The sequence below is a fragment of the Mixophyes fleayi genome, chromosome 3 (assembly GCF_038048845.1).
Source record: "Mixophyes fleayi isolate aMixFle1 chromosome 3, aMixFle1.hap1, whole genome shotgun sequence".
NCBI lineage: Eukaryota > Metazoa > Chordata > Amphibia > Anura > Limnodynastidae > Mixophyes > Mixophyes fleayi.
Genome location: NC_134404.1, coordinates 308,422,930 through 308,443,016, shown reverse-complemented (window position 1 = coordinate 308,443,016; position 20,087 = coordinate 308,422,930). Strand labels below are relative to the sequence as shown.

At 40.1% G+C, this 20,087-nt stretch overlaps 1 protein-coding gene across 4 annotated transcripts in view; it reads right to left on the bottom strand.

Annotated features, from left to right (window-relative positions):
- Positions 1-4,184: 4,184 nt before the first annotated feature.
- The window catches only part of ESF1 (ESF1 nucleolar pre-rRNA processing protein), a 35,222-nt gene continuing 19,319 nt past the window's right edge, over positions 4,185-20,087 (bottom strand). For all 4 annotated transcript variants that reach the window (XM_075203947.1, XM_075203948.1, XM_075203946.1 and 1 more), the window contains exons 10-14: positions 15,331-15,452; positions 11,774-11,864; positions 11,013-11,095; positions 8,397-8,543; positions 4,185-4,827 (exon numbers count right to left, since the gene is read on the bottom strand). In XM_075203947.1, the coding sequence (XP_075060048.1) occupies positions 4,519-4,827; positions 8,397-8,543; positions 11,013-11,095; positions 11,774-11,864; positions 15,331-15,452 (752 nt within the window). In that variant the 3' untranslated portion in view covers positions 4,185-4,518. The remainder of the gene's footprint in view (positions 4,828-8,396; positions 8,544-11,012; positions 11,096-11,773; positions 11,865-15,330; positions 15,453-20,087) is intronic.

Below are 20,087 nucleotides of genomic sequence, written 5' to 3'. Positions count from 1 at the left end.
ACAGCCTAGTATTCATTAATAGATCAGTTCACAATTTTTTTCTGTAAGGTAAACATGGAATCTATGTTGTAATTTCAGGGGCCTGCCAAACCTGTACAGTAATGTTACCTGCAGCTGAAGGCTTTTCTTTTCCTAGGGATTGTATGCAGTCTCTACAAACACACTAGCACATATCACAGCGTCATCTGCAGATGAAAATCATTTTAAAAATATTTTTCATCTATATTTTACTAGTAGTTTAGTTTGGATTTGTACCTTTAAACCATTTATGTAAATCACCCTCATTATAAGATATTTGTTTTTCAAAAAACACTTCTAAAAATGTCTTAGAATACAAGTCAATGTAACTTAAATATGATGTTCCTATATTAAAAGGGATATCCACAGACAGAATACTTTTATATAGGACACAGAACTCAGATACTGAATTTTACTCCTTTTTTGCATTCTGGGATGGGTGGTCCTGCAGTCATACATGCTCTATAAAGCTTGATCACACCACCTACCTACTTACAAGTTTACTAGGATCCATTAAATTAAAATTATTTGTAACAGCTGGACAAAGACACAAAATAATGAAATGGTTATGTACAAAATCGCGTAAAAAATACACAGATATATGTATTAAGGAAAACAGATGAAAACATCATAAGATTACATGGATGTAAACATTAAATGAACTGGTATTTTACAGTATACCAAGGGAAGGGGAAAAACAGGAACAGAGGAAAGGTAGAAAAGAGGCAGGAAGTGAGATAGGGGACATGGGAAATGAGTACCTACACCGATCAGCCACAACATTAAAACCGCCTGTATAATATTGTGTAGGTCCCCATCGTGCTGCCGGAACAGCTCAAGACCTCTGAAGGTGTTCTGTGGCATCTGGTACGGAGACGTCAGCAGCAGGTCCTGTAAGTTGCGAGATGAGGCCTCCATGGCTCAAACTTGTTTTTCCAGTACACCCCACAGATGATCGCTCAGTGTGAGATCTGGGTAATTTGGAGGCCAAGTCAACACTTTGAACTCTTTGTCAGGTTCCTCAAACCATTCCTGAATAATTTTTGCAGTGTGGCAGGGCACATTATCCTGCTGAAAGAGGCCACTGCCATTAGGGAATACCGTTGCCTTAAAGGGGTGTATTTGGTCTGCAACAATGGTTAAGTAGGTGGTACATGTCAAAGTAACATCCACAGGAATGCAAGGCTTCCCAGCAGAACATTGCCCAGAGCATCACACTGCCTTCGCCAGCTTGCCTTCTTCTCATAGTGCATTCTGGGGGTCATCTCTTCCCCAGGTAAACAAAGCACATGCACCCGGCCGTCATGTAAAAGAAAACGTGATTCATCAGACCAGGCCACCTTCTTCCGTTGCTCCATGGTCCAGTTCTGGTGCTCAAGTGTCCACTGTAGGCACTTTTAGTGGTGGACAGGGGTCAGAATGAGCATTCTGACCGGACTGTAATATAAATGCACTCTGGGAGTACAAAAAAGAGCAGTTGTTTTCAGTGCTTATCCTGGCAGATCTGAATATAAACAGCACAATAGAAATCTAAGGTTACTTAGATGTGGTCTAAACACCACTGTGGCACATTTTTGGCAACTTAAATAGTAAGGTTAGGGCACATGATTATAAATAAATTTTAGTGACATTTGAAGAATAAATGTCACTATAGGAACTCGCAAACTAAGACCCTTCATGTTGGGTTGCAAGCTTAATTGGTTTGAAAAAAATATGAACCAATACCTTATATTTCTATTGTGCTAGATGTATTCACATCTGTACTGGTAATGGTAAGTCCTGACAGGAGCTCTTCTAATTTTGTATTGATGTAGTTCATATTCATTTATATTGTCATGCAGCTGGCTCCCCAAAAAATGCAGATGAGGCACCGAAAACCTCCCACACAGTGACAAAGTATTTGACCACGTATGTATTTTTGTACATATGACAAGCACGATTTCTCTAATACTCCATAAATGATTTTATGTTGTCTCCCTTAATACCTTACACAAAGTCTCATGTGAAAACAGTTAAATAATGATTTTCACAGAATGCTAGTTTCCTTGTTAGTGTCTTGGACACTTTTTCAAATAAATACCTTTTAATAGTGCTAGTATATTTCATAAAAGCAAATGGCTTTTCAGGGTTAATCTTAAAGGTACACTAGTCATATTTCTGTGTCTGTATTAGACATTTAATAATATTATTTTTTCTAGAATCTATAATAGTATTAGCAAGTCCACATGCAGAGTTTAGCTTGCCTACATAGTCATGTAGGGTTATAGAAGAACTTTGCTAAAAGGTGCAAAATTCCACTGAAACCATAGTAAACAATCAAACAAATTAGATGATCTGAAGACCATGTTTTTATATGGGGTCAGCTACACAGTTGACTTGTGTGACAGAATTGTAACGTTGCTTTGTAAGGCATTAAATATCTAACCTATTACGTGTTACTAAAGTGTATGGAAGTCGTCTGAAGTTACTTATGGAAGCTGTGTTCTGAATTAACATTTCTACCTAGACAGATATCTGAACAGACATCAATAGGTTACATCTACAAGGTGATAAGCTGGGTACACACTACAGAAATTTATACCAACTTTTTAAGCCGAGCGATTTTACATGCGATCGATGTTCCGATCGCTCGGTCCATGGACTGCATACATACTAGCCTTGTTTAGGACGATAAAGGGAAGAGCAGATGTCCCTTTAGCGACTTTTTACAGCCATGTTGTCAAGAGCAATGACTGTAATTTCGTACTCACTGTTGTGGATCGGTCGGAAGTTTATACACACTACACAGCGGAAACGAGATTGGAACGAAAATATTAAACGGTACGACCAACCAAATGAGGCGATAATCGTCCATTTGGGCAGACTTTCGACCATCGTGTCACTGCACACACTGACCTGACTTTTGAACGAGCGGTCGTATGTCGGCTGTTTGAGACGATTATTGGATGAAAACAGTGTAGTGTGTACCCAGCTTTACTGCTGTATAATACTAACAGTTAATTAAAATAATGCCTAAGGGCTCTATTGTTGGAAGACCTTTCATGGCTTTTACTGAGGCTTGGTACGCACTGCAAAAACTTTCGACCAATTTGTTATCACCAACTATTTTACACAATTTACCTTCAGATCTGTCCTCTTCATCTGATCCAAAGACAGTGTATTCGGTCATTCCTATCACACTGATTATAGCACACAAAATAAACTTTGACTTTTCACAATGTCATTCTAAAGTTTGTTAGCTTCTGTGATTCTGAAATTAAATACTCAATCTCGAAACCAACGGACGAATTGATTCAAATACAGCACTCTACATTTAACAACACAGACTCAGTGACAAGTTCCTACTCGGTCTCTTGGCAGACAGTCGTGTGAGTGCATACACACTGCAGGGCGGTTGGAACGATATTTTAAACAGAACTAGGAATTAAATGAAATGCCTATCGTACCTTGGAACGACTCTCGTTCATCATGTAAGTATACACACTAATGCGATATCGGGCTAAATGGTCATTTATCGGGTGTTTGGCCCGATAATTGGCTGAAAAACCTTTAGTGTGTACTTAGCCTTAGGCTGCACTTTTAAAGATAGATTTTTAAAAAATGCCTGATTTAGCTTGCAGAGATTTGTTGCACACTATTGGTATAGATATTGGGTGCTATAAAACAATCACAAGAGTAGCCCTATTCTTAAAGAAGAACGCCATCCAAAACTTTACATTTAGTTTTAAGTGGAGTTCACAAATTTATGTCAAAATACACACTTACCTGGGGTGAGGCTTTCACTCGATCTAAGATTTACCCCAAAGGCTCTCAAACACACAGCATATTGTCAGTACCTATACCCCATGAACTTCCAATTCACAAAGGGAGAGGCATTGACAACACCACTGCCTGCCTGTTTAAAATACACAAGTGGCAGTCTGAAAAGGAAATTAGGGATGTATGTCCCTATAAATAGGCAATATCTTTTCTGGGTTTTTTTTTTTTTTTGTGGGGGTGGAATCAAAAAAGTTAATTTGTAATAATGATTTTTACCAACTCCAAACAGTAGTGAGCCATTTTCCACCTCATCACAAATCTCTTTACTATCCCTGTTATTTAAACATAGCACTACCCCTCCCCACACCAACTTTAATGTCTTGTTAACATTCTTCAATTCTACATGATTAGGTTGCTAGTATATGTCCTATGTTTATTTCATTTTGTCTAAGCAGAACAAGCAATATGGCAGTTCTTGTGCAAAAATTATACCTAAATCTACTCAGAAAATCTGCACTTAGAACAATCCGTATTTTCGTGATCAATAAGAGAAAATAAAGTGAACCGTAAAGGCCTGAGCTTCTTATTTTATCCTCAGAGCACTAGACTTCTATTTTGAACAGTAAAAAGATTTATTAATGTGCAGCAATGTACATAGAGATGTCTGTTCTGCTCATCAGACTGATCGAATGTCCAGCATGCGCCTCAGCACGATACGTACGGAGCTCAGCACAAGAACAGCTATTTTGTTTTCTGCTTTTTTGAAGCTTGAAATTGCTGGGTTTTGTTCTTCACAGATTTCAGTAGCAAAGAAAGAGCTGGATCAACAGTCTTAGCAGCAGATGTCTCCGTTTTATGAACAGTCTCCAGACTTGTCTTTTGTTTCTTTACTGTCTCTGTGTAATTCTTCTCCTCCTGTTCTCGTCTTCGAGCCTTTTCTTCCAATACTCTGCTCATCGCTTTGGTTTTCTTGAAGCTGGGATCCGAAGGGTCCACGTTGTATAAATGTGATGTGTACAGCGCTTGGAATCTTGAATCTTCAACGTTTATCTGCAACAGGGAATGACAGACATTATTTTTTCTATGCAGGATGTCATGGGTTTATAAGCCGACAAACTTATAAGTCCCCCTTACATGAAAACTAACGAACATACATTTTGCTTTTCAATATCAGCAGAGTAGCGGTTTACTACAATTTAAAGCTCAGATGCTTTCAATGTCTATCTTATAAAAGAGCAACTATTTAATACAAATGATTAACATTAAAGGAATAGTAGTATTTCAAACACACTAAATAAACATATTTTGCGCTAGTTATTTGGCGAGTGTTGTCAAGATAACTTTGGTTGGTGATGGCTTCTGGAGGGACTTCATATAAACAAATATAACATCAACAGGTATACTTTGGTAGTGTCTAGCTGAAGGTTTCTAAGCTCCTGTACTCATGCCACTGCTGCCTATTAATTCAGCAGAAACTATTGACATCAATGGGACATGAGGCATTTTGTGGCTCATGTTTCAGTGATTTCATTAGTTCCTACCAAACGGAGAGACTGCAATTCTTAAGAATATTGGTTCGGTCCACAAAATGGCTGCCTCCACGTGTGTAGCTTTCAGAAAGCACCTGCAGGATCATTGTAGCACATGGCTTGTTCTCCAAGAGTTAGGAGTCAGGGCCAGAAATTTGTACTTCGCTTAGTCTTTGCTGTACAGTAATGTGAGTGAGAGTCTGGCAGCGAATCAGAATGCAGCTACATAATACAGATTCACTTTCAGACTCACAAGTGCCTCCACCCGGTAGTGAGAAGCCCAGCCTTAGAATGCTCCATTAAGGTACATCTCTCTCCTTTCACGAAGGATCAGCCTGCTATTGTCCGACATCCCTCAACTAAGTTAGTAGATAGTCTCTGCTAGTAAGGGATCGTAGGAGTTTTATTTTGACAATAACGGGTTGGAGATTCTTGTAGAACGACGAAATTAAAAGAAATGGTTGTGGATGGGAGCTGAAATAAACGGTGTTGGCAATATGTTTTATAGAGTACACAAGCGCCATCAATATCATAAAAAGTCTGTAAATAAAAGTTGTATAAACTGAGCTTAGTGATCTCATGCATTATAATGAAATACATATTTACTTGTTGCTGGTGTAAGAGCAGCTGGGCTGCAGTTCTGAGCATTCTATGGTCACGGAAGTGCACAGTGACTTAGAGTTTCCTTTACCATTTACAGGCGGGATACATTACTTGAGGCTCCCGATGTATCTTTGTTTTCCAAGGACAGCTTCCACCCCCTTTTCCAAAGGAAATCTTTAACTCACAACATTATTTTCCCGTCACTAAAGTCTTCTAATTAAATCAAAGTACTAGTATAAAGGATATTTCACATTGCACTTTATTTGGCACCCAAAGGTACTATGGGGATTGGGGTGGGAGCAATGACCTAAGAAAGCCTCATATCGTATCTTCATCCAGTTTTCATTTTCCAAATGATGGGAGCCCTAATATTGTCCCAATACACCTATAGCCCATATCCTGCATCTACTTCCAAACCAACAATTTAAATGTATTATTTCAATAAGACAAGCCAAGTAAAAACTAGGAGCCAGTTAAATTGCTAATTAATAAATGTTTGGGGTAAATGCACCGAAGATTGCAGGTTCTAGCCATAACATTATATAAAATATCCTTGGCATAATTGAACAGCAAAGTAAAAAAAAAAAAGAATACCCCAAGAACTTTGGGAGGCAGAAAAAACATTGATACAATCTACAGAAATAGAGGGAGTAATGTTATTACATTTTTGCTAAAATTAGGAAATTTATGTCTGCAACCAGCTACAATGAAAACACATGGTGTTTTGTGGGCAGAAAGGGACAGACTAGAACTAGACAACAATAGCTGAGTTTTATTTCCTTTTTAGAAGAATGCTATAATAAAAATATGGTTGGATGGACCCTCCCCAAATACTAACCAACTTGTTTCCTGTGTGTATCATTTTTTTTTTTTAAAGATTTGTATAAAGCACAAACGTTAACCACAGTGTATAATATAAAAAAAGAGTGTATAATAACCACCATCTAACCCTTTCCTTTCATGAGAATGATTTCCCAAAAGGACATGCTTAATATATTGACATTTTCATCAAACAGAATTTGTGGTCTTGGTTCCACATTATGGGAAAGACAGACAGACATAATAAAGAAATGAATGAATTTCACTAAACCTAATTATACAAGTTCATCCAGCATAAAAGTGCATCTTGTAACATATGTTCCCAAAACATAATATATGTTTAAAGCTGCAATACCATCTGGAGCCAGTTAGCTTCTCCCCCAGAGCCCCAGTGACTGATCCAATCAGCTGTTTTTACCCCAGGGCCCTGTGGTTTGTCTCCCGGCCAATAACTGTGGCTGTGTGAGCAGGAGGACCAATCGGAAGCTGCAAACACAGACATTTCGCCTTCTGATTGGTCCTTCCGCAGCCATTTTAAAGTGGTGAATGAAAATGTTCATCACTTTAAATGGCAAATGCAGCTTATATGTCTTAGTTGTGAAGCCAAATACACAATATCGTTCTCTGCTCAGCAGTTTTAACTTCAATAAGTATTGCAACTTTTTTAACAAGAAGCGTATGCATCAGTGGCAAAAATAGTATACTCTTAAAGAACTTTACTAAATCTGTCCAGCATGGAGTCTGTTCTTTTCCTTAGGTACAGCAAAAATTACATTAGAGGGTCAGGCTACTCTATCTTACATAGGCAGGGAAAAGGGGTAAGCCAGTGAGATTGTCTGGCTACCTTCCACAATAACAAATATCCTTTACAGACTGTATAACAGTGGATTTATACACAATGAAGTCAGTGATGTCGCAACAAGTTAATGCTATGCTTTGCAGTTTAACCTTTTTGTCAGACCCCCTCTATTCTAATGATTAATCTAGTGGACACGCATTCATAGAGTCCAAGAGCATTAACTAAAGCTATGGCTACCAGGCTAGAGAACTATCATGCCAACCCTCCTCTCTATCAGTATTGGCTGTTACAGTCTAATGGTATGGTACTAATAGTACTATGGTGCTATTATTATTATCATCATTGTTTAGTTATATAGTGCTAGTCATATTAGCCAGCACTGTACAAAGAATATTGAATCATTCATATCAGTCCCCAATTCCTTACCACACAGACAGTCTAGGGCAGTATTGGCTAACCTGTGACACTCCAGGTGTTGAGAAACTACAAGTCCCAGCATACCCTTCCAGAAATAAGCTGCTATATATTGGAAAAGGATGCTGGGACTTGTAGTTTCACAACACCTGGAGTGTCACAGGTTAGCCAACACTGGTCTAGGGTCCATGTTGTCAGAATTAATTAATTAACTTATCAGTATGTGTTTGGAGGAAACAGGGGGACCTGGAAGAGACTCACATACACACTGGGAGGATACAAAAACTCCTGTTCAGAATTATGACCGCAGGGCTGTGAGGCAGTACTGCTAACCACTGTGCCGCCCTTTATTAGATCTTTCATTAGCCCACTAGCAGACTGAAAGGATATATCCCTGACGCACCATAAAGGTACAGTGATGGACAGCATCGTAAGAGCACTGTCTATGGCCATACCTGGAAGTTATCTTCCAATAACTCTTCCTTATTCTTCAGCTTCCTTTTCTTCCTGCGACTCAGATTTTGTTGCTCGACAATCGTATCATAGTTGAAGTGTTTCCGGTCATCCTCGACATCATCCATCATCAGCAGCGCTATCCCTGCCTACAACATAGGGAAATGTTATGTCTCAATACATCAATGCAATTTCATTAGAGATTATTTTTATTAGTTGGAGGAAAAGTGTCCATAATGTAACGTAAACATGGTCCATATCCCATTTATTGATTCAGAGGCGGCATATGTACCATGAAACATCTTAAAGAGAATTAAACATCAATGTATATAGATACAAAAATATATACAGTATGCTTACATATAAAGGTGTAAAAATTATATTTATTGAATAGTAAACGATCCATTGATTACGGCACACGCTCTTTCTCTGCAAACCAATTTTATAGCATTACAAGTTCGTCTCATTTGATGGCAGCTTAGAGCCCCAGTTCACCAGTATACTAGGAAAGAATGGACTTTAAGTGACTCCTGAAGTGTTTCAGGCGGCCCATCACTGCCTCAGGCAATATGTCATGGCTAAGTTTTGAAATGAGGCTTTAATTGTGCTGGACCTGAGCTTAGGAGACAGGGTCACCTTAGAGGACGTCCCTTGCACATGTTGTGTCTGGTAACAAGCATTATGGGCAGCACGATGGTGTAGTGGTTAGCACATCTGCCTTACAGCGCTGGGGTCATGAATTCAATTCCCGACCATGGCCTTATCTGTGAGGAGTTTGTATGTTCTCCCCGTGTTTGCGTGGGTTTCCTCCGGGTGCTCCGGTTTCCTCCCACACTCCAAAAACATACTAGTAGGTTAATTGGCTGCTAACAAATTGACCCTAGTCTGTGTGTCTGTCTGTCTCTGTCTGTGTGTGTGTGTGTTAGGGAATTTAGACTGTAAGCCCCAATGGGGCAGGGACTGATGTGAGTGAGTTCTCTGTACAGCGCTGCGGAATTAGTGGCGCTATATAAATAAATGATGATGATGATGATGATGATTATGGGTAATACAGTATAAATGGCATCATATCTTATACGTTTTGAGCATGCGCAAGTTCCAGGCCTGTCTCGGTTACCAGTAAGCTAGGATATGCAGAGTGATACCATAAGCTGCAGCCCTGTCATGTTTGTTAGACTAAATCCTGCAGTAATGTACCGTGCACGATCACTGTCAAGAACACGACCACTTCCTTCAAACCAGTAATTTCATTAGCATGCAGTGTAAACATTCCCCGGCAAATGGGAGAAAGACAGCAGCGCGGACAAAAGGTGTCTGACTAAATAAACCAAATGGATATATAAATCCCTTGTCATGTGTTTACTCGTTTGAAACAAACCATGAAATGTATCATTACACACTGTGGTGGTTTCTGATCCGGCTGCCAGTCCACAGGCATTTCAATGAACAATTCAAGGAACAAACTTTCATTTCAGTTTCCAGCATTACACAGCAACCCTATTTTCCCTTAGCTAGCCATAAATTCAATATATTTCACTTTTTCCTTTCCGTTTCCTTAACCTAACACAGATACTTAGGATAAAATAGTTTTTCTCCCACTAAAGTTGCATTTTCCACTCATACTTAGGTTTAATGGCATTTTAGCATAGATATAATAAGCTATGTATAAACAGGCAATCTGTGGAAGCCTTGGCGATCCGTGTCATTAGTAAAGTAGAAAATACAGGTAACAGTCCACAATCAATGGAATTGTTGGGGGGGGGGGGGGGATACAAGGAGTTCTTGCCATAAGAAGTACACTAACTTGAATAAAATACCATAGTAGGCAATTTGTAATAGTAATAATAATACAAGACAAAATATCATTAGATTCATAAATCACAAATAAAAAAAATGTCAGTGCATCTTAACATAACATGGTTTACAGATTTACCGGTAGCTTAAATAACAATTTTCCCACACCCCCATTTTTCTGTTAGTGTTAATAATATTCCCGTTAGGAGTCATTTTATTTCTATGGTACTTAGTTATTTGATGTGTTAAGTTTGGCTTTGATTTCTCATGACAATAGCTACGAAAAACACTGCTTTGATTATCTAAAATGAATTTGCTTTTGCATTTTATCCATTTAGTAGATTTCATCTGAAATTAATGGTTATTTATAAAGTAAAAACAAACAGACATGGATGTTTTGTTAAGAATGTACAAATGGCAGACTACTAGGCCAAAAAGGGTTTCTCCATCTCTTTCATGCAACAAGCATAATTGAATAATTGTCTAGATTGCTGCTTAGTGTTTCGGCATAAGATCATAGTGGGGGCATTGGTAGAAACTAGTGCACAGGAAACGGGTGGGGTTGTTCATTGTAGGCAGATTGTATATTTTATTAGTGAACTTTATAAAATCAAACTCTGGTTACTTTGCATAACACACCACCTACTTTTATGCACCTTAACGATTGGTGATTACTGGGGTACATTTTGGAGGAACATCACAGCTTACTGTGTTTCTTATCTCACCAGACTGATACACAACGCTGAACACCACTCACATTTGATCCATTATCTATCTGCAATGTCAGTAAATATAAGACAGGTGTGTACATCGCTCACACTCACTTTCTGTTTCTCTCTTTCCTCTTCACCTCCAGATGACAACCGATCTTCCTCTTTTTTGCCACCCGCAGATTTCTGCTTCGGACCTGAGACACAATTGCAAATAAAATTTTTCCCAATTTAATACATCCACAGGAAATGTAAACGGACAGAATATGAATTCAGCTTTCCAACAAGCATGCAGAGGATTACGGGTAAACCGCACTGAAAATGAAACTGAATATTACAATAGCTCAGATGACTTTTCAGCAGTGGTACAGTTGATACGGCCCCTCTTTCTTACCCCTACACTATGTCCAATCATTGTGCTCTATAGCAGAGTGTATCTAGAACTTACCTGTTCTGCAGGTTCTCCATCTTTTACTTATGCCTGTTCCCCAGCAGCGATAAAGCTTAATGGTCACTGGGTTTGAACTGAGTAGTGAAAATGGCTCTGACATTCGCCAGATAACTGCATACGCCCAGCCCTCTGAAGATGAAGTGTCTGCAGAAAAGGTGATGCTAGATATACTATCTAGCAGAGTGTATCTAGCAAATGATTAGACATACAATTGGGGTAATATCTATTAAATAAATTTAAGGGTCTATCGTGCACATTAAACCCCTAAAATAGTCTACCTATATGGAGAGGGTTGCTGGTATGGGAAAAACTATGCCACATCTTCCAAAATAAGAAACCAACCCAAGCTCAAATGTAGTCAAGCTCTTAATTATGCATTGAAAGATGACTGGATCATTTGTAATATATTCGGATAATTGAATACCTGACTTCTGAAGCTCCTCAGAGAAGTATGGATCATCGAAATCAACATCAGATGGGATGTCATCTTCTTCATTTGTTTCACCTGCGCTCTCCTGCGGAACACACATGGAGCAATAAAGGTCACTTTGGCCAAATGGGCAGATATAAAATGAACATGTCTAAAACATAGACCAAAAATACCATACAATACAGGGAGAATTTACTCGAAAATAATGCCATCAGGGTTTAACTTTTTTGCAGAGCCCTATGTAGAAATCTGTGAGTCCAACTGTTCTCCTGTCTCTATGGACCAATAAAGTGCAGGTTCCTTCCAAGGATCTCTTTGAAAAGGCTTTTGAGAAAGTATGTCAAGTATTAAAGGCAAATTATGACCTTAAAAACAAGTGTTTGCCCACATCTTTACTAAATGCCTTATTTCCACTGCCTGTGTTTTTTGCAATGTAAATATTTACAATTTGCTCTAATTTGTCTACTGACATTTGTCAGCAAAGTTGCCTGGTCCCTGAGGTCTTAATCCAGGATGAAGGATTCACACTGCTTTACTGAATGCAGAAGTGCAGTGTGGCTCTTATCCAGTATACACTCATTATTCCACCTCTACCTGCTGTAATAGAACCCTACACCTGTGTTTGAAAGCAGGTGGAGGTAGCGAGTCTCACTGCCAAGCCTGTGGACTGATGAACTAATCACTGTGGTGGGGACAGGTAGGCAGAGTGTGTAGGTGGGGACAGGTAGGCAGAGTGTGTAGGTGTGGAGGGCCCAGTCAGCACTCACAACGAGTGCCCTTTAAAGATCACATACAACAAAGCTAAGCTAGAGAACAGACAATGTAAAGTAATATATACCCACTTATCCACAACTGCACTTTAAACAGATATCTAAACAGACAACTTATACCTGAACTGATGTATACAGTTAATGAGTGTTACAGCTATGTATTTCCTACTATGCTCCCCTTTCTACATGCTAGTACGAAGCAACTTACGAGCAGCCATAAATAATATTCATGCATATTAATAAGAACATGAACAGCTAATGTACTGGCAGGAGCATGCTTACCGTGATCCTGAAGTCTCATGTGACATCATCAAGATGCCAGCTCTCATTACATTGTTTGTTTGTTTGTTTTTTAAGTACGTTATATTAATAACATCTTATCTTGAACAGTGCTACAAAAATTCTTGAAAGGTACATTAGTGACACAGTACACACACATGTAATTTTATTGATCACATGAGCTCAGTGTCTCAGGAAATTCTGCCCACACCAATGTCTAACTGAATAATGCCTAAAGTATTTAAGACATAGAGAACATTTTAAAAGCTGAGTTTTCCCCTATAGTGGTATGTGTGTGTTAATAACTGTACATTGCAATTAGTCTTTTATGCAGGCTAAAATATTAAATATTAGATTTTTCAAAAAATGTATGACTTAAGGTGTTAAATAAGTCTCTGACTTAAGTATATATACGGCAAACAATGGAAATTCCGCACAGGTTTTAGGCCATAAATACTATTACGTTTAATTCCCAACCATGGCCTTATCTGTGTGGAGTTTGTATGTTCTCCCTGTGTTTGCGTGGGTTTCCTCCGGGTGCTCCGGTTTCCTCCCACACTCCAAAAACATACTGGTAGGTTAATTGGCTGCTATCAAATTGACCCTAGTCTTTCTCTGTCTGTGTGTGTGTATGTTAGGGGATTTAGACTGTAAGCTCCAATGGGGCAGGGACTGATGTGAATGAGTTCTCTGTACAGCGTTGCGGAATTAGTGGCGCTATATAAATAAATGATGATGATGATGAATATTGCAGGAGAAAGTAAATATTAGAATTACACTATGTTAAGCGTCTGTACGACTGTGTTTCAGTACTCTATCCTCGGTCTGTGTTCGTGCAGCAGTGTAGTGAGATCTTGACATGTTCGCAGACACAAATGGATTTTTTAGTTCTGAGGCCTCTCCAACATTCCAAAACACAACGAAAACAAAGATCAAAGCCGGTGCACGGCTACAGCCGTAACAAGCTTATTTTTCTCTCTGTCGCATATGTTTATGATTGATGTGCAAGCGGAGTGCCAGGCCGACATGAAGACACGTGGCAGGCAGTAGAAATATACACAGCTTCAGTAGTATGGCTTATATCTCGTGATGGATGAGGTGGGGGCCAGCAATTACTGTTAACCCTTAGCTATCAGACCTCAGTGTTACGCAAGTGTCTGAATGGTGACTGCATCCATAAGGATTAAACAAATCACAATGTATAACCGTATTCCTGTACTGTTGCTGCTTTCACACCAATACCAATGGGTCGAAGTGACAGTGGATTTAAAACACCATTTCACAGTGCTGCAGTATGTTTACAATTGTTGTATTATATATTGATCTATAAAATCCTAAAATGCTACTTTTGAGAAGTGCAATACATTTATTTTTAAAGGTTTATTGAATCAGAAAGCCCACTCAAATAAATGATGCCCTTATTAATGGAAGCAGCATTACTTCCTGACTACAAACTGATCATCAATGACAACTCATATGGTATTCCCATTATCACATAATGCTGGTAGATGAACTGAGAAATAATCTACTATAAAATGCAGCCCTGAGGGGCCCATCATGGCAGCAATTTGGGGTATGTTATATCTATTCACAAAAGTACTCCATCTACCTTCTGTCAGGTGCATTTCTTTTCTGTATGCATATTTTAATTGTATGTTCATTTATATGCATGCCTCTGAATATCGGTACCATTTCATATCTATGTGTGTCTCCTCAATATGTGTTTTTATACACGATGTATCTCTATGGTATCTTAGGGTGTACTTATTTCTGTATTTATAGATTTCTTTATATCCCTTTATCTAGCACTATCATATGACGTAGTGCTGTACAGAGAATATTTAATCACTTGGTCCCTGTCCCATTCAAGTGCACAATCTAAATGACCTTCCACACAAACGCACACTAGGGTCTATTTTGTCTCACAATCTAATTAACCTATCAGTATGTTTTTGGACTGTGGGAGGAAACCAGAGTTCCCGGAGGAAACCCACACAAACATGGGGTAAATACAAACTGCTCACACACAGTGCCCTGGTTGGTATTCAACCCATGACCCCAGTGCCGGAAGTAGTGTGTGCGGAGGGAAGTGGGGGCCAGGGACCCCATTACAGCACAGAGACATTGTTTTGTCTTTACAGATCATGTTTAGGGGACTTCTTGAATTATGCATAGGTTCACTATTCTAGGTGACTTAAAGGGGACGATTTGCGGCTTTAACAGTACATCGCAGCAATATTTTAGGTACATCCAGCAAAGTCTCATCACGCAAGGCTCCGTCGAGAGTTTGCCTGGAATTAAATCCCCCCCTCTCTTGAATGATTGTCTAAACATTCCACTTAAATTAGGAAACCCTCAAAACACGAGTCGTGTACTTAAAGAATTGTCTGAGAAGTTGTGCTACGTATTACCTGCATACGTACTCACGCATCAACATGTTTTGCCACCATTTTGCTTGGGGAACATTAAAGATTTCCTCACACACACACACCACACAATTACCTTTTTCCTCTTCTTCATCTTCCTTTTGTCTTTTTGTTTCTGCAAGTATTTTTCCCATGGAGTCAGTTGATCTTTGCCCTCAAGTTTTTTTTTAACCATCTGTTCTGCACTTTCCTTTAGCCCTGTGGAAAAGAGGAAGCCAAGTATTAATTGACACGAGTAAATTGTTTACAAGTAAAGTGTCCACTCTTATGTTGCACTGTTCCCAGAACATCGCCACCTACTGGTTGACTCCTTGTTACTGTCTGGAGCACCGTTGAGCACAGTTGAACTAATTTTAAAAGGAACTTCAGCAATCAATCTAAAGTTCAAAAACGATATTATAATGCTAATTTGTGAGCCGTGATACCACTGAAGGTTTAGGATTTCTTGATTTACTGTTGCAGTTGTAACTAGGAATATTTTATGGGTCATTTAATATGAATGCAGATTTCCTTTGCATCTGGTATCTTAAAAGAAACAAAAAGTGTCACGGTGACATAAATCAGGGTTATTTTTTGTTATCTAGATTTCAATTCCATCTTAAAAAGGCTTTGAAAATGCTGGCGATCATATATTTAATTACACGATCTTTCGCAATGCCTCATTTAGCATCGAGCCTGGAAATATATAACATCAGAAAAAGAAAATAAATTATACGTTGATTACCTATGTCAGACAGGGACGCTGGATGGGGCCAGAGACTATATTTAGTGTTAATGAACCACTTCTTCTAAGTAATGTTAGGTTCTTCTAGCAATAACAAAGTAATCTGTCTGGAAAGAAACCATCCACCTCTCTGGTCTGCAAGTCTGGATGTTTATTAGGGCCACCATGAAATATAAATGGCCGGTCCCCAAGCAAAGGGCTCATGAAACTATAGCTGTGCATGCCAAGTCCCTCCACTCCCGTAATGGGAGAAAGCAGTCAGTACCTGCATCACAGGGTGCCATATATTTAAGTACACAAGCCAGCATTTCATCCATTTAAATGGAGATAAAGTTGGAAAAATATTTTTATACATCGGTAAAGTGTCTGTCCTTGAATGTCAGAATAACTCTGGTCATTCAGAAAATTTATCTGAAGCTGCTCACTGCATGTGCAGGCATATTTCTGTGAAAGTCCATCCCGCATCCAGACGAGGCCCGGGGGGAGTCCCAGGCCAGACGAGGCCCGGGGGGAGTCCCAGGCCAGACGAGGCCCGGGGGGAGTCCCAGGCCAGACGAGGCCCGGGGGGAGTCCCAGGCCAGACGAGGCCCGGGGGGAGTCCCAGGCCAGACGAGGCCCGGGGGGAGTCCCAGGCCAGACGAGGCCCGGGGGGAGTCCCAGGCCAGACGAGGCCCGGGGGGAGTCCCAGGCCAGACGAGGCCCTGGGGGAGTCCCAGGCCAGACGAGGCCCGGGGGGAGGCCCAGGCCAGACGAGGCTTGGGGGGAGGGCCAGGTTAGACGGATGCACAGGCAGGTGAGGAGGAGACATGTTGGGTTATGGATGGTGCATGCCACAGAAAATCGAGCTGATTTTTAGGGGTCATGCACTGTCCCCCACAAACTAACTGGTCCCCTATTCCCATATGTCACCCACTGCCTCCTCATGGTGCAGCACTAACTGGAGGCAGTGGAGTATGTACCCAACCTGCACATACTTTATTTTAACAATTACGTTTTAGTGATAGGAGACACGTTACCTACCCTGTGCCCTCACAAATCCTAATACTGTCCTCAGTCACTACTTAAATCAATGATACTCTTACAAAAACAGACAGAAAATCAGAGCAGAGATAAGTATTCCTATTATCATCATCAACTATTCATATAGTACCGCTAATTCCGCAGCACTGTACAGAGAACTCACTCACACCAGTCCCTGTCCTATTAAAGCTTACAGGAGAGAGAGAGAGAGAGAGAGATCGAGAGAGATCGAGAGAGAGAGACTAAAGTCAATTTAACAGCAGCCAATTAACCTACCATTATGGTTTTGGAGTGTGGGAGGAAACCAGAGCACCAGGAGGAAACCCACGCAAACATGGGGAGAACATTCAAACTCCACACAGATAAGGCCATGGTTGGGAATCAAACTCATGACCTCAGTACTGTGAGGCAGAAGTGCTAATCACGAAGCCACAGTGCTGCCTCGCCCCCAGAGACTGGAGAGTGGTACAATAATGAGCGTCAACAGGCAACTGTGAAGCATGGTGAAGGTTCCTTGCAAGTTTGGGGCTGCATTTCAGCAAATGGATTTGGGGATTTGGTCAGGATTATTGGTGCCCTCAAGGCTGAGAAATACAGGCAAGTACATATCCATCATGCAATACCATCAGGCAGGCGTCTGATTGGTTCCAAATTTATTCTGCAGCAGGACAAGGACTCCAAACATACAGCCAATGACATTAAAAACTATCTTCAGCATAAAAGAAGAACAAGGAGTCCTGGAAGTGATGAAAGGGCCCCCACAGAGCCCTGATCTCAACACCATCAAGTCTGTCTGGGATTACATGAAGAGACAGAAGGATTTGAGCAAGCCTACATCCACAGAAGACCTGTGGTTAGTTCTCCAAGATGTTTGGAACAACCTCCCTGCTGAGTTCCTTCAAAAACTGTGTGCAAGTGTTCCTAGAAGAATTGATGCATTGATGCTATTTTGAAGGCAAAGTGTGGTCACACCAAATATTGATTTGAGTTAGATTCATGTTCGATTTATTCACTTTGTATTTTGTTAATTGATAAAAAATAAACTATTAACACTTCTATTTTTGAAAGCATTCTTACTTTGCAGATAGATAGATATATATATATATATATATATATATATATATATATATATATATATATATATATATATGTATGTTGTAAACATGAATGGTAAACCTACCACCATTACCTGTCCGCTAGCAGGACATCGGAAACGATATACAGTAATGATATTGCGTACGTCTTCCATTCATTTAATAGAGAACATTTACAGGGGATGGTAATATTTCTCGGAATATGTAAACGGAACAATTTTAGACTTATTTGTTCAATTTTATCATATTACTCAGATTTTACATTTTACATTTAGCAGCGATGCATAGTGACAGATCAAAGTGCTCTGGGGGACCTTTCATCCCCCCACAGGTATAATTACCAGACCATGACCTAAATCTCTGTCCTTTTATCAGCTCTGTGCACTATGAAAAAAGTGATTAAATTAGAATTTCCTTCACTGTCAGCGGTGGAGAAAGGTTTGATCAGAGGCAAGACGCTGGGTAAAGAGAAAAAATAAAGAAGTCTGCCTTCCTCACATGTTTTCACAAAGCACAATCAACTGGGAAAGTGGTGTTAGACCATATTAGTACCACAAAATAGGATTTTTGTACTCATCGTAAAATCCCTTTCTCGTAGTCCATTGGGGGACACTGCTATACACAGGGGTATAGTAGGTGGTACCAGGAGTCCAGGCACTTAAACACTTAAATCTGTGAGTCACACTCCACCCCTGCTATACCCCTCCCACAGGAAGGATATTCAGTTTGTGTCTAACAAAGCCCCAAGGAGGTCAACTAAATTAGTTAATAACCACCACACAGTCAACCATACAACATTCAGAGCAAGGGTGGGCACAAAGTGTCCCCCAATGGACTAGGAGAATGGGATTTTATGGAGAGTAGAAAAATCCTATTTTCTCATACGTTCAATTGGGGGACACCGCTATACAAAGGGGACCTACCAAATCTGCCCCCTAAGAGAGGGACTGCTCGCAGAACCCTACGGCCAAGGCTGGCATCCTGTGATGCAAAGCCCTGTAGCCTATAGAATTTCACAAACGTGTGAACAGACGTCCACGTAGCCGCACGGCACAGCTGTTCAGCAGAAGCTCTGTGACGCGCCGCCCAGGAAGTACTAACAGCCCTAGTCTAATGACCTGACAAACCTCATGGCAATGGTCTATCTGACCTTGAATAAGCCAGCTTGATGGTGGAGGTAATCCACCGAGCTAAAGAAACTTTAGAAGCAGACCGACCTCTCTTCTTCGCGTCATAAAGCACAAAAAGATCTGTGCTTTTGTGCAAACTAGCTGTGCAGTCCACATAACACCTGACTACATCCAAAAACAACAAAGACTGATCCCGTGACCTAGTACTTTGAGGAAAGACAGAGATAAACAATTTCTTGATTTAAATGAAAACGGGAAACAAAAGAGGGCTTAGTGCAAGCACTGCCCTGTCTTAAAGAAAAATAAAAAAAGGGGGGGTAAGAAGATAAATCCCCCAACTCAGAAACTTGGCGTGCTGAAGACACCGCCAAAAGAAAAGCCAACTTTCAAGTAAGGAAACGAAGTTCCACCGATCGTAAAAGCTCGAAAGGATCCTTAATCAAAGCCTGGAGAACCAAATTCAAGTCCCATGGCTCGACAGGATGAACAAATGGAGGCAAAATATGAAGCGCCCCCTGTAAGAAAGTATGAACTTCCGGGAGGGAGGCCAGTTTACGCTGGAATAAAATGGTCAATGCTGAAATCTGTGATTTCACCGAGGCTAAGCACAACCCTCTGTCCAAACCCGCTTGAAGAAAGGAGGCAACCTAGAAAGCTTGAAATGGAAAGTTGAAAAATGATTTGATTCACACCATACATAAGTCTTCCATGATCTGTAATAATTAGAAGCTGATGAAGTGCCTGGACTTCTGGTACCACCTACTACACCCCTATGTATAGCAGTGTCCCCCAATAGGACGTATGAGAAACATCTTTTAAGAATTGACTGTAGAGAAAACTAATCAAATCTAATGTAATGTCTACC